General features: G+C 40.1%; 1 protein-coding gene across 4 annotated transcripts in view; it reads right to left on the bottom strand.

The window, feature by feature from the left end:
- The window catches only part of NOL4 (nucleolar protein 4), a 193,959-nt gene that overhangs the window by 157,114 nt on the left and 21,293 nt on the right, over positions 1–15,552 (bottom strand). For all 4 annotated transcript variants that reach the window (XM_065830303.2, XM_065830302.2, XM_065830301.2 and 1 more), the window contains exon 2: positions 15–164. In XM_065830303.2, coding sequence (XP_065686375.1) covers positions 15–164 — 150 coding nt within the window. The remainder of the gene's footprint in view (positions 1–14; positions 165–15,552) is intronic.

The following is a 15,552-nucleotide window of genomic DNA, read 5'->3' as shown; positions in this document are numbered from 1 at the left end:
TAGTTGTTACTTACTGCTTTATACGTTCTCTTTTGTCCAGCATGTTTTCTGATTTGTTCTCCATTAGGCCCAGTTTCCACATGCATGGAATAAATAATGTCAAAGAAATCTTCTACGACGGCTACCCGCCGTAAAGACAGCTTCTCATCTACACCTACTCCATCCTGAAAAGGAAAAAAAAAAAAAAAGAGAAAAGAAAAAGTAAGGAGGAGGGGATGAATAGATAAATTATTATAATCATGGGACACATTCTCCATTTTTAGCAGGGAGTTAAAGACCCTTCCAGAGAGATCTGAAGGTCACCCACCCTGTGAATGACAGAAACACTACTGCAGGAACGCTGTATGATTAGAAGGATCATACAAACCCTTGCAAGCAGTCCATTTTGCCAAGCTAGGGCATTTGGTCTCTTGGTAGAAAGTGATTTTTCACTCACTCCAGTAAGTTAAAAAACAAAACAAAAAGTATTTGTGTTTCTTTCTCTAAATGCACAAACAAGATTCAAAGGCAGAAGTGTTCCCAAACGCGTGGCACAGAAATGCATCATGCAACTGTTAATAAGAACGCAACAGCACTTTTATCCCCTCATTCCCCTCCCGGTAATTCTGTACCTAGCATTTCACAAACATATTTAATAAAAGGTTTTAATTCACAGGTGACAGAGCTGACTGTAATTATGAATATGAAGGAAGTTGTTACAAACAATGTACCCTCGCAAAACCTGCTTGAAGATACACTACATGAAGACATATCACAATAGGAGGAAAAGGGATCTTTTTAGAATTTGTGATTTTTGCACACAGATGTCCAGTTGGAACAAGTGACAGAAAACTGAGGACACCTACCATCTGATTTTCAAAAGTGATAGTGCCACAGTAGCTGAAGACTTCTAAAGATAAACAGTCCCCAATGCCTCAGAAATTAGTCAGTGCAGTTCACTTCCCATCTTTTTAACAGGAACATCCATACGAGGTTTGTTTATTTGACACGTGTCTATGGATTCAATCCTAAAGAAAGGGCAGGAACTGGGACTCCCGTTTTTCCAGGGCAGGCATCTATCAAGCAGGCTGTGTTTTGTAATACAACATAAATATATTAAGAATAAAGTAAGAATGGCCAAGTCACTTGTACTCCAAGACAGTATTTGAATTTAGGCCTCTCGAGGCAGCAGAGTCACCTGACCTTCAATGTGTATTTTAGGTGAAAAGGGTGCTCCAAACTTAACACATTTGATAATACTGCTGCTGTAATTCATGCCATTACTGCTGCTGTAATTAGTGCCACAACAAACCTGATTTATATTGACCCTCTTGTGACAAAAAACATGCAATTCTTGCTGCAGTGACCAAATAAAGATGAAAGATGAGAAACAAAAAGGCAATAATTACGTATGACTCCCAAATGCCATCCCCCTGCTCCTAACTTCTTGCTAACTCATTTCAGTAAGTTTGCTGGAAGTGCACAAAAATGATTTATCTTTCTCACTGCTCCTATTTTAATTCCAGCCCACTTACTTTCTTTTTTCATAGAGTTCATTGAAAAAACCCAAATAATCCAAATGTCTCCAAAGAACTCCCCAGGGTGACACAGAGGTCTGACACATTCCCAGTAGTGACGGAGAAAATGTCAGTGCCTCTATAGCATAACTTCCTAAATATGCATCACTCCAAATAATATCACGTTAAGAGGTGTTGATACACTACCAGCCAGACAAGTTTTGTCCTGTCCTGCTCCACTATGCCCAACCTTCTTCAGATAGGTCCCTGCCCAAAGCTATGTGGTCCCTTCCATCTGCAAAGCAGGTTGTGCTCTTTAACCCCAGGGCACAGCTGGAGCAGAGCAGAACTGCACACGCTTGATGAGAGGATTGCCATGAGCCTGATGGAAGTGACCGTGCTGAGGATTCAGGGTGGAGGAAGATGAGAAATTTGCAGTGCAGTCTCCATCACAGGCTAAAGCCTTAGAGAGATCAGCTGGGAACAGCTGTCCTGAGGAGGTGGTGAGGCTCTCATGCCATGAACAGTCCCTAAGATTTCACTAACCAGCAGCTCAGAAATTTTGTGGCACTGTGACAGGTTCTGGTATTAAGAGTTAATTCATTAAGAATTTGCTTGGTATTGCCCACCACTATTGCCCAATATTTTTAAAAAAATACTTTAGAGATGAGGCCAACATAAAATCCAGATATTTGCAGCTTTAATCTTTGGAGGAATTCACATGTGAGCACTGTAGGGCGGCCTATCTTCAATCATTATTTTCTCACCACCTAAATGGCATGGTGGGATCCTTAATGATTTCAAAAACTCTTATTATGACGACAGTGTTATCTCATGCCACTCTCTGAACACTCAGAAGTGTAGTGTTGATTAACTGATAAAGATTTAATCTGTTTATTATTAATGAGTTTTGGTCTAGGAAATTTCCTACGGGGGAGCTCTCTTTTTAAATTAAAGACAAATGCATTACAACAATGTTAATTTAAAACCTGAGATGCCACCTCAGCGGAGCTGACACATGCAAACATTAAGGCTACACTCAAAGAAGAAACTCAAAAAAGAAACTCATTCTGCAGTTTTCAGTGGCCACAGTGGCCACAGTGGCCACAGTGTGCAGTGCTCTTTTGGCGTGGTCCTTCTACCTTTTCTGGACACTGACACCCAAAAGTAGGTAGGCATGATGTGAGTATGCTCTTGAAGTTGCATTTTGCCATCCAGCTGAAAAAAAACATTAAGCATTGCTACTACTTCTAAAAATACAGGGAAGTAAGATTTGCACAAACTCCCTGTCACCCCTCCTAACTGAAGTGCCAGAAAATCGGTACAAACTTGCCAAATCTTGCCAGTCAAAAAAGGTAGGGAAAAAATGGTTTACACTCAGCAGAAACTGCTTCAGGGGAAGACAGTACTATTCCTTAGCATCTACATCTGTAACATTATCATGACTTTGTCTGTGGGCCTGGACATGACTAGGCCAGCCTTCATTCTGCTTGGTGTTGCATGAGGCTGCTTGCTTTGGAAACCCTGCAGTACTGCACAAGTTGCCGAGTTGCTGCGAGTGAACTGATCTTCCCATCTGGCAACAGGCGATGCTTCACTGAGACCTAAGTCTCAGCTGCGGAAGCAATGCACCGGATAAGGAACTTGAATGAGAATAAGGTAGCTGCTTACAGAGAATCTGATATCCCAGTACTGACATCCCAGCAAGAAAAAAACTGGGCAAGTGATACAACCCCAAATCTCCAATTAAACCATAAAGTCTCTGAAGTGGATGCAGTTGTATCAGGCTTTCCTGCCATATGCCATTACACTCCACTTTTATCCTGAAATTGCTATCTGATAAAGGCATTAACAAAACAGCTCTACTTTATAAGCTGGCTTTGGGTAAAAATGTTCACGGTGCCTAAGGGGACATTTTTTTAGCCTCAGCTAAGGCTAAAAAGAGATGAATGAGGGACTATGTGATAATGCTATTCAGATGTCTGAAAGGCTATGAAATGTCCACAAGGGACAGGACAAGTAATAGGCTTAAACCACAGCACGGGAGATTTACATTAGACATTAGGAAAAACTTATTATTGATGTGGATAGTCAAGCACAGTAACAGTTTGCCTGGAGAGGCTGGGGCATCTCTGTCACAGCAGGATTTTGGGACCAGGTTAGACAAATATCTGTCAGCTTGAGTAAATCCTGTCTTGGACAGACTAGATATCAAGTTCCTTCTTGATATGACTGAGAAGCTTAAACGCCACTTTCAAAGTGACTTGGGTACTAACAACTCTAGAACAGCAAGGAGGATATTTATAAATCACTGAGGTATTTTCAGGACTTTTATTCATCATGGCAAGAATCCAAGTCCCACTTTCTAAAATGACTTAGGAATGGAAGCCTCACCAGATGTTTCTCTTCAAGAATTGCACTTAGACTCTTCAATTTTTCAGGCTGAGTTTCATCCCACTGGTTCCAGCCATCACAGAGGTATGCCCCTATTCTAAACCAGTTGTCTCAGACTCCTCTCCAGCCAACAACATGACAGGCATGGCCAAAATACAATTCATGCTTAGAGCTCTCTACCAGTGAGAAGTTACTTAATTCTACCCTTTGCATTGCAGGGTTTCCTGTTTATTCTTGTTTTCAAATTTATTCAGTGATCTTCCTATGTTCTTACGATAGAAAGAAATAGATGTTTCTTTTCATTTTCAGGCCTACAAATTCCATTTGTACTCTGACATTGAAGCTGCTTGTTTGCTTGCTTTTAGATATCTGCACAAAGAATAAACTTCTGGACAGAAGCGACTTTTCCAGAGAGTTGTGCACCCTCTAGGAAAGTGCTAAGGAGCCCTTGGAACAAGGGCGCTTGAGAAGAGAGTCAGTCTCTTTTATTGAGGTGGAACCTACAGCAGTAGTGGGAGTAAAGAAGAGAAAAAAGTTTGCCAGTCAAGTGAACAGATAAAACTCTTAACCAAGACAGCAAAAAGATCTATTAAATGAAAGGCTGTCATTTTTACAGTCACTTTGCAGAGGAGAACAACATTTAATACAAGCCTTTAAAATCAAAGCCTCTGAAACAAAAGTGCTTGCAATTTCTTGCTTGAGAATACCCACGCTACCTTATGTTGAAATTTCTGGGGGGAAACAGGTCTCATAAAAGAACCTCTTGCTTCACGAGTGAAAATAACTATCAGAACTATGCAGTGTTTGAAAAATATTCCTACAAATACATGATAGACTGAAATAGAAAATAAAAGTAAAGGCTTGGTTGGTGGTTTTATAGGAAATGTTCAGGTCTATAAAAACCTCTGTTGTAAAAGCATCAAAGCCAGAAGCATCTAGAAAACATTAGGAGTAGACCGAAATAACAACCAGCCTAAACTTTTCATTATGTAACATAAATCATACACAGATTTAAGACTGTTTTGAATGCAGAAATATGATATGTAACATTTTTCTGATATATACAAGTTCAGGTGACAGCAGAGTTGCAGCACATTTGTGTCACCACACCTCTGCTGACTCCTGTCACCTTCTGCAGTCCTGCCAATGCATTTCCACTGGCTGGGAAGCAAAGTCTTTTGCTGAGTAAAACACCATGCTCTGAATTAACTATATTCGTACAGAAAGTTTTGCACATAAACCCCACCTGCTTAGCCTCTATGTAATGAGCTTCTGACATGATTGAATGTAGGTGTTTTACTCCCTTTGTTTTGTAACTGTTAGGAGGAACCAGTGGTAGTTTATGTATAACACAAGCCTTAAACACCTGTCTGTAGAAATAAGATAAGTTATCAGGTTGAAGATCCTGTTATACAGCATTTCCTTTACCTTCTTGCTCAGTAACTGTAAAAATATTAATATTTTAAATGAGGGATTACCATTTTAGAATGTCTCTTACTAACATAAAAATGAACAAATCTAGTTTCATCAGTACACTGATTTGAATTCCCAGGTTATTAGTATATCCATTTGAATATCTAACTCATTCCTGTCAGCACAGTATAAATCCACAGCAGATTAAAAGTTATAAGTATTCGATAGGTATTGTTAAGTAGCCTAAAACAAATAAATTGTTCATTTCTATCCAGTTCCTAATGGAAAGTGTCTATAACAGCAAAAGGGGTATTAATGATTTGAAATTTATAGTTTCTGTTGCTCGTTATAGGATCTGTTTGAGCAGCAAATCTCATCTTTTACCAGCAGATGGAGACAGGAAAAATCAGAGCTGCATTGAGGCAGATACACACCAGAACCATTTCCAGCTGTCAAGTCCTCTCTCTGGAACCTTTAGAGCAATAAACCCTACAAAGACTAAATCACTAAGGTGGGATATGGCTTCAACAAGGCAAACTAATTGTGCAAATAGATAATGAAAATAAAGAAAATAAAGTTCATTAAACCAGCAAATTAATATGCCATTTGAGATGAAAGAATAAAACTAAGCAACACGCGCAAAATTTGGGGATTTTATGAAAGCTGTAGGTGAGAAGTCTTAATGAGGGAGATCAAGAGACCCAATAAAGAAAAGAAACACCTATTCAATACTGATCAGAAGTCCCTTTCTCCTTTATCTCTTGGACCAGTCCAGATGATGGGAAAGCACTGAAGCAAATCTCTGTCCACAAACAATAAAGGGGTGAATGCTGACTGACATTTAAGTAACCTACAATGATGATCCTACTGAGCCATTTCAGGTGAGACCATCATCTGGTGTGAATCGCTACATCTATTAAATTAAGCTCTGGCAATTAGAGATAATGGTTTGTAAAACCCAACTCTCCAAGCTGCAAAGGGAAGGTTTGTCACTTTTCTTTCCTTGAAGTGCAGTAAAATGGACCTGGAAATTATTTCACAATAGACAAGATACCTTCAAAGGCCCCATTGACGTGAAAAGTATAATAAACTGGACAGTGGTCTCTGACATAAATATTTAAAGCTCTCTCCATATTGGAGAAGGGCAGAAACTTCTCTTTTTCATCTTTCTTCTGAAGTGTAAATGGATAGACAGACCTATCATAATCGGTGTTAGTACACGAGAAGAGCTTTGAAATGAAATGTGGAGCATGTCTATGGACTCTTGTGAAAGAAAATAAGCATGGGTACGTAAGGCCACAGGCAATTTTGAAAAGTCAGCTCAAGATCAAATGCACTCAGAGCCCTGAAGGAATGACAAAGACCCCAGTGAGAAGTACAGCACAGGCAGAGCCCTGTTTGCAGTTTACTCCTCATAGTTAAGAGTTACTTCTGAACTGAGGTCTGAATACTGTCTTCCCTCAGTGCACTGACACCTGAACATTTTTTATTCCTTAGGTGTTTAAACATTCACACAACCATTTTGAGCAAAAATGGCTCACAAGACAGGCCACATTTTACTATTTGTAAAGTCTGTTGCTGCACACAAACCAAACACCATGAGCTGCATCTGTGTGAGCAAGCGGGGCAGCCAGGAGCAGCAGATCTGCAGAGCAAAGCAGTCGATACCAAGGAGCTGATGCCACACCGTAGGTATTTCAGGCTAGCTCTAACCTGAGCCCCTGCACTGGACACCCACTTCTGGTTGCAACCTGGTAGGTACACACCTAGTGCAAATGCAAATGCCAGTTTTCTTCTACTGAAAGGAATCCAGTTCCTGCACTGAAAAAAACACAGCAGTGTGAAAAAATGACAGTATGGTCAGGAGCTTTGTTTCAAAGGCAAGTTCCTTTTCCAAACTAAAATGTCAGTGTGGACGCAGCCATAGCTTCCTTAGTAAGATGACAAGATAGAATTCTCACACGTGCACACTGTGATGAAAATTACCCAAACCCATGAAGAAAGATACTTAAGTATCTAGCTTTGTGGCCCCAACATAAGAATAACATGGACCTGTTGGAGCAAGTCCAGAGGAGGCCACGAAGATGAGCAGAGGGCTGGAGCACCTCTCCTCTGAAGACAGGCTGGGAGAGTTTGGGTTGTTCAGCCTGGAGAAGAGAAGGCTCTGGGAAGACCTTTATAGCAGCCCTTCAGTACTTAAAGGGGACATACAAGAAAGCTGGAGGACTTTTTACAAGGGCATGTAGTCATAGAACAAGGGGCAATGGCTTTAAACTGAAAGAAGGAAGATTTAGATTAAATATAAGGAAGAAATTCTTCACCATGAGGGTGGTGAGGCACTGGAACAGGCTGCCCAGAGAAGCTGTGGATGCCCCATCCCTGGAAATGTTCCAGGCCAGGCTGGATGGCGCTTTGAGCAACCTGGTCTAGTGGAAGGTGTCCCTGCCCATGGCAGGGGGTTGGAACTGGATGATTTTTAAGGTCCCTTCCAACCTAAACCTTTCTAAGATTCTTCAATTCTATGATACTCAGTGAAAAGCATGTGACAATTCCAATTAAAGCAAAGATATAATTAGATATAGAGGAAGAGCACATGTAACACCTGTGAGGAGATGACAGCTTGCACTTCAAAAGTGAACAATTTTGGTCAGCTTCCAACACAAAAAAAAAAAAAAATCTAGATTCATTTTAGAAAAACATCTAGAAAAATAATATCTGTTCTTACGCCATTTTTAATCGTTTGTTCAGAAGTCTATATTTTAAAAAAGAATCACTATAATTTTTTTTGTATAACCAGATTGTATTTCTTATTCCCTGAAGGATGCTGTCTCTTTTCCAGTGGGTTAGTTTTCTATTAGAAATAATTAAGTCCTGACTTTGAAGTCTATTTTTGAAAATACTCACTACAGTTCTGAAAATATCCAGCACACTTCACTTGCCCACTTCTAACTTACTGTTTGGTAAGCGGCTGAGAGCTAATCACCCCAGATAGGACACTGACAGAAAAGTGTAACATAGCCAGATTTCACTGAAGTTTTTGTTTGAGCTCACTTTCATGATCAAAGTTTTACTGCATTTATTCCTTCTTGATGACTCATTAGAGGATTCATCTAGATATGAGGAACTTGTACCAGAATTTTCTGTAATTGTCTGAAGTCTAAGCTTAAAAAACTGCCAAGACTTCAGGTCTACCATGAAACAGGAAGAAAATCTGTGAAAATTCATCCCATTAAAGTAACTTGTTATTCTTTTACTGAAAGTAAAACTGACCTAAAGGTAAGTATTAGGATAGCTATAAAATAAGATTTCTCCTAACTAAGAGACGCTAAACAAAAGTTCAAAGAAGCAATTCTGAGGTGGCAACCTTTCTGCCTACAGATTTCTTTACTTGTTCAAAAAATTGTAAATACACCATCAGGATAAGACAAAAACCAGAAGGATAGCAACTCAGTGAAGCACAAATGACCACTAAGTGCGCAAATACTGAAATGACATTCCCTTTAAACACGTTTCCACATCTTTTTACACTTCAAACATTTTATCTGATAATAATATTTGTCAAGCTGTAAGCAGGACTTTCCCAGAGAAGACTGCAACGACAAGCCGAAGGCTTAGCCAGGGAACTACCTGTTCCGTCTCACAGGTGACAGGGAAGGGTCACCTACTCCTGGAGAGTATTTCAGAGTGACCTCAGCTCCCCACTCTGACAGCTCAGCACACCGGGCATTAATGTCCATGAAACTTTGTTTCTAAAAGTTACTAGCAATGACTATACCTACAAAACTTAGTTTTACTTTCATCTCAAAATAGACAGTTCTTTGTATCTATATAGCACTTTAGTGTGCATGAAAAGATTCGCTTTTCCCAAATAAGATTACCAGGATAAAACAACTAATTCTCTTTAAATATTTTTGACTGTAGGGGATTTTAAAATGAATGAATGTGACTCCTAGAGTGGACCTCTTTCATATGTTTTGGAGTGTCTTCTAAATTATAGTATCTGGTATTTTTATAAGTTCAGCAAAAATAAACGGGAAAGCTACTAACTAAATATTAACTCTTACCACTCTTGTCATGTTCCAAAAACAAACAATTACACAATTATATTTTAAAGTGTGCTATACTTTACAGGAACTCACATACTAGGGGAATGCAATGTAGATCTATAATGCCACCTTTTTTCAGACTGATGAAATGCAACTACTGTATGCCAAAAGTAACCTAACACTAAAGTGAAGCTTAAATAATGAGAATTCATTACCTCAAAGTGCTGCCTGTTAACTTAAATGTATATTTTTAATTACATTCCAAATACTCATAAGCCTCTGATGCAAGGGTACTCATAGAGGGAGGGTTTTTAATAAAAAATGTGATATACAAGTGTCAAGAGTTACATACTGCAATCAGGTGCCAGGAAGATACCACACCACAGACCAACACAGCTCAGTGAGAACACTTCTAAAAAAAATAATAAATTGCTTCAAAATCCTAGTTAACTCATAAAATACTTCAAAAAGTTAGGGGAACAGGATGTATCAGGGTTATAATGCTTTTGTGTCTAGATCTCTGTGTCCAAATCCAGCATGGCATTTGTCCTTTAAAGTTGCTTCCACCTGCCACATCCTGCAAGGACCAGCCCTGGGGTCAGCGGGAGATGAAGTGTGTGACCTAATCTCTCCCATCGATGTTCCTGCGACAGCTGCTCACTTGCTTATACAAAATGAGTTCATGGTCTCAGCACCATTCCCAGAGGACAGCTGTCTCCATCACCAAAACCACTGCTACAATGGACCATTAGGTGCCATTAATTGGTAACCTCATTAGCAACATCAGTGAAGACACTGGGGATCAGATTTTAAGCCGCACTGGTGATTTGCAGGCAGCTTACGGTAGGAACAGATGAGAAAATATTAGCAGCTTGGCATCACCCGTACAAAACCTTGGTGCTGATATAACCCACGTGCAGGTTCAGCAACCACACTTGCAAGGCAAATGCAGAACTGTCCCCAGCTCCAGTGCCAAAGGGGACAGGAGTCTCCAAGGCACACCATTCTCCACACGTGGCCTGTACACTTCCCACGCTGGAAGAAAGCTGTTTGCTGCAGGGAGTAATGAGCCAGGGAGTAATGAGCTGCTTCCAAGACTAAATATTCCTGGAGTAAAAACTAGCATATACATATAAACCCGAGGGAATGGCAGGAAGATGTGCCAGGGGAGGTTTAGGTTGGACATTAGGAAAAGGTTCTTCACCCAGAGGGTGGTGGAGCACTGGAACAGGCTCCCCAGGGAGGTGTCACGGCCCCAAGCCTGACAGTGTTCAAGAAGAGACTGGACAACACCCTCAGACACATGGTGTGAACTGTGGGGTTGTCATATGCAGGGACAGGAGTTGGACTCGATGATCCCTGAGGGTCACTTCCAACTCAGGACATTCTATGATGAACAGCCTCTATTGGAGGTCCCTCAGACTTCAGCAAGGACAAACTGGCAGGGATTACAAAGGGGCCAGCTGTAATTGCACCAGGTAATGTTACCTGACCAGGGATAGAGGCCACTGGGGATGCCGTAATCAGATTTGTACAAAACTGAATTCATGGGTCTGTGCTTCTGCCTGCAGGCAGTGTTGGCAGCAGTGGTATTACAGTCCTGATGATCTATGAACATAAGCAAAGAACCATAGGGAGAATGAGTGTCTGCCCTCAGATGAAGCAATATGCTACCTAGAAAAATCAGGCAAAACATTGGACACACAATCTCTCCACCGGTCTGAAACAGAAGCAGCAAATGTCATGTCAGATATTGGCAATAAATTTTCAGTGTAGCCAGCAAACGCCATGAACCAAATATCTAACGATGTTCTTCAGGAAAATGAATTATGAAGGGTGCAAAAGTTACACTTCCAAAAACGCATTAAAAACCACAAGATGTTGACCCTGTCTCAGACCTGAGGGATGGCTTGTACACTTAAAAGCATTATCAAACTAAATTAGTTGGTAAATAAAGAATTTTGCTTTTCTGGTACTAGTTTTAATACGTGTGTGCACATAACAGGTTTTACAAAATGACATGACCTCACCAGACTTGTGTGGGTCACTTTAACAACTTGGCTTTTTCTTTAATTAAATTACATTTCCCTAATTCTGGGTTTGGTTTTATTTTGGTTTGGTTTTGGTTTTTCTTTTTTCAGTCCTACAAGAGCACTTCTCTGTCCTGGCTAACCTAGGCAAGAACAAGTGCCAGATACAAAAACCTGTGTCTCTGTGAGGAAGCACTGCTGCAGACAGTCAGATCGTTTACACCATTTTTTTCCTCTCTTTTCTTCTTCCTCCCTTCCCCAACTGTAAACAAAGTCAACAGCATGAAGAGGCCAATCCTTGCCAGCAGAACCAAGTTTTGAAAAACACTGCTCAACCATATGTTCAGTCCTGACCAGCGTGATAGTGGGGAGGCTGACATCTGCAGATGGAGAGTTCATGTCACCATTCAGCACAAACATGCTGCTACTGTACACTAAAGTCAATATTAGCCAGACTTTGCTTAGGAGAAATTTTCAACACTGTTCTCCAGTTTCGCCTTGCCAATTAATTTTTGCTGCAGTGATGTAAACAAAATATAAATCTAAAAATGTATCTATAAAAATATATATCTAAATATCTAAGAGAAAACTGGGGGTGGCAATTGAAAATATAATCCTTTACCAACCCTTTCAGTTATCTCCTTTAGAAGGAAAATACTTCTGTATCAAATAATAAAATGAAGCTGCTGGTGTAACAGAAAACACTTGCTAACGTTACACATGATGAACCTTCATGAAAGCGCACCAAGCTCTATTTGTTATGCACTATACAACCATCTAAAACAGTTTCCTGAAGTTCTCTGAGGACCCAGTAGACTCAATTTTTCTCTAAATAAATTCTATCAATCTTTCAATAAGCACTGTAATAATGTATGTGTCATCTACCTTACCTAATGCCCTTCTGAAAGTAGTGAGAATACTCAAACGTTTGTGGGAGTGATACTGGTTCTTCTTACAGAACCAGTAAGATAAAATGCATTTTTTCTTGCTACTTTTTACTTTTTCTTCCCCTTGTTCCTCTCTCAGTCTCCCTGCAGCTCCTGATTCAGTCCAAACACTTTTTTCCAGGCTTAAACAGATTTACGGTTAGCAATTTCCACAGGGACTGTTTGCATGTTCTCTCAGGCATGCTCAGGCACCACCACCCAGCACTGGGAATCAAAATCTGTGTCTGTTCTACCACTGGCAATGAAATTCAGTGGGTTTGTGCTGGTTGTGTCCTTTGTTCAGACCTTTACTCCATAGCAATCCCCTTCTTCAAAAACCTACACCTAAAATATTTCCCTGTACTTAAAGCCTACACTTAAAAGATATATTAATTTTCTTTTAAATGTTCTGCAGTTTTATCTAACATGCACATGAAATTATTATTATAATTATAAAACAGGAGAGTGAAAGAAAGAATTTTCCTTTTTTTTGTTGCTTTGAAGCTAAAATGGATATAGATGTCTGGATTGTGAATTCGTAGTAGAAAGAGGTTAGATCTTCAGTTACACAAATTGTACTCAAAACATTCCCTGCACCAACTCTGAAGCACACCCTAAAGAGCTAACAGTTCAAAACAATGCTAGTTACAAAAAACAACACTGACTTTGCAAAAGCTGTTTTATCCGGTGAATTTGGCTTATTAATTTTTATAACTATCAGCTTCTTAATTTTTTTAGTGAAGAGGTACACCCCAATTCTGACCACTAGCAACACTGTGCACCATGCCTTTTCTTTTTTTTAACAGAATTAAAGAAATAGTCAAATGATGGAAAACATATTATTTCCTCACCATTACTGCAAAAATAGGTGTTCTGAATAAGCAGGTAACCAGATTTACCCAACATCTAATGCATGATAGAAGACAGGAAATCAGAGTATTTGCAAGTTAAAGGCTCCTTATTAGTCTGATGTTTGCGAGTCTCTGCCTTAATCTAGGCATGCCCATGAATTTACCACTACACAGTATTGCTTTGCATGCTAATATTAGTATACATAAAGCATAGTTGATGAAAGAAAGGGAAAGATGCAGATGAAATATTCTGCTCTGTATAATTAAAGTTCATGATTATTATTTCATATCTGCAAAAGTTAATATGCCAACTATATGAATTTTCATAAATAGATAGTACAATTCTGTGCTCAAAACATGAAGCAAGCATTCTATTAACATTTTTCTTTTCTTTGAGTGTGTATCCTTACTTGCACTTTCTCTCTTTACATTAAAAGGATAAAGTATCAGCTGTTTACCAGAACAGGAAGAAAAGTTGAAACATAGCATTAGAATCCAATTGTTTATTACATACAATATAAAGACTATATTCTTCATCAGGTTCATCAGAATTCAGTGATGTGTCTCCTAATACCTTAGTTTAAACTAGTGCGTTCACAGAATCGCAGAATGACAGAATGTCATGGATTGGAAGAGACCTCAAAAGACCATCCAGTCCAATCCCCCTGCCGGAGCAGGAACACCTAGATGAGGTTACACAGGAAGGCGTCCAGGCGGGTTTTGAATGTCTCCAGAGTAGGAGACTCCACAACCCCCCTGGGCAGCCTGTTCCAGTGTTCTGTCACCCTCACTGAGAAGAAGTTTCTTCTCATATTTAAGTGGAACTTCCTATGTTCCAGTTTGTACCCATTGCCCCTTGTCCAATCATTGGTTGTCACTGAGAAGAGCCTGGCTCCATCCTTGTGACACTCACCCTTTATATATTTATAAACATTAATGAGGTCACCCCTCAGTCTTCTCCAGGCTAAAGAGACCCAGCTCCCTCAGCCTTTCCTCATAAGGGAGATGCTCTACTCCCTTAATCATCTTCATTGCTCTATGCTGGACACTCTCAAGCAGTTCCCTGTCCTTCTTGAACTGTAGCAAAACCATAATTCACCAATATTAAGTGACCCACCCATTTTCTCACTCCTCTGTGTATACTGGCTATATTAAGATAATGGGACATAGCACTCAGATGTCTTCAGTAATAATAATGTCAATAACATTTCTCTTCCTCTCGTTACATACACATGCAGTGTACAGTTTGACTGATGGATACAGCTATCCATCCCAGAGCCAGCTATAATTCACCATTCAGCTTGCAATGTGCTATGGGGTCTCTTGAGATGAATGGCACCATACAAAATCGGGGATGCAAGAAAAATCAAATGGTCACTCAGGCCATCCACTGACAGTATAGCAACTGTCTTCTGTTCCTCATGATGTACTTTCTTCTGTCTTTTCTTAAATGACTCTTCTGAGATAGCTTTCATCACTGCCTCTGAGAGACTATTTTACAAGTAGTAGAGGTAAGAGCAGCATCTTTGGCTGAGCCCGTGCCAACCGCCTGCCACTGCTGTGCTGCCGTTTCTCAGTTATGCTCACCTGGAAGACACGCACGATACTAACACTCGCTAGGACTCATCTGGGGAACAGAGTCTCTCTGCCACACTAGATTGTACCTGCTGAGAAAGAGCTAGCAAGGGCCCCTCAGTGGCAGTGAGGGATGGGTGATCACCTCCCTCAGGCTCTGCCAGATCACTGCCTTGTTTCCAGCACAGCTCTCAGTTCCTGCTCGCTTCCTGCCTGAAACAGCTTCCTTGCAAGGCCTCCAGAGAATTCTTTCTTCGTGAATAATAACATAATTTAAAATACCATTGAAGACTCACATTTATTTTAATAAACTATGTCTCAAGCTCCCAAACTGTCCTGCTCTGTCAAAATGATGCTGTGCCTGCAAAGGACTAGGGACATACCACCATCAGATTTAGTTCCTCAACAAAGCTGATACAGACATCATAGTTTCACATACATGTCAGAGATGGCTAAGGGTATAAAGCTTCAAATCTACGTTACAAGGAGAGCCAACAAGTATTTTCATCCTACTGACAACATGAATGACAGCATTTTAATTCTGCTGAACGAGGCATTAAAAAGGACTGAATTTGAAAATGCAATATTTTGTTTCTTTATGCATCAATTCAACATTAAACTGCATCTTCTGAGATGCTGCTGTGCCTGCAGGAAGCCGCAATTTGTTTTTCTCAAACCTTCACCTCTTCCTCACATCAGGCTTGATTTTTCCTGGACTACGTTTCCCAAGGCACACTGCAGGAGGAGATCACGTGTATCATGAAGCATTTAGTAAAATCGAGGATGCCAGTGTAGTAGGAATTCTTGTATCACATCTCTCT

The sequence above is a fragment of the Patagioenas fasciata genome, chromosome 2 (genome assembly GCF_037038585.1).
Source record: "Patagioenas fasciata isolate bPatFas1 chromosome 2, bPatFas1.hap1, whole genome shotgun sequence".
Taxonomy (NCBI): domain Eukaryota; kingdom Metazoa; phylum Chordata; class Aves; order Columbiformes; family Columbidae; genus Patagioenas; species Patagioenas fasciata.
Note: the sequence above shows the minus strand (reverse complement) of the source record. Positions and strands in the feature narration are given on the sequence as shown.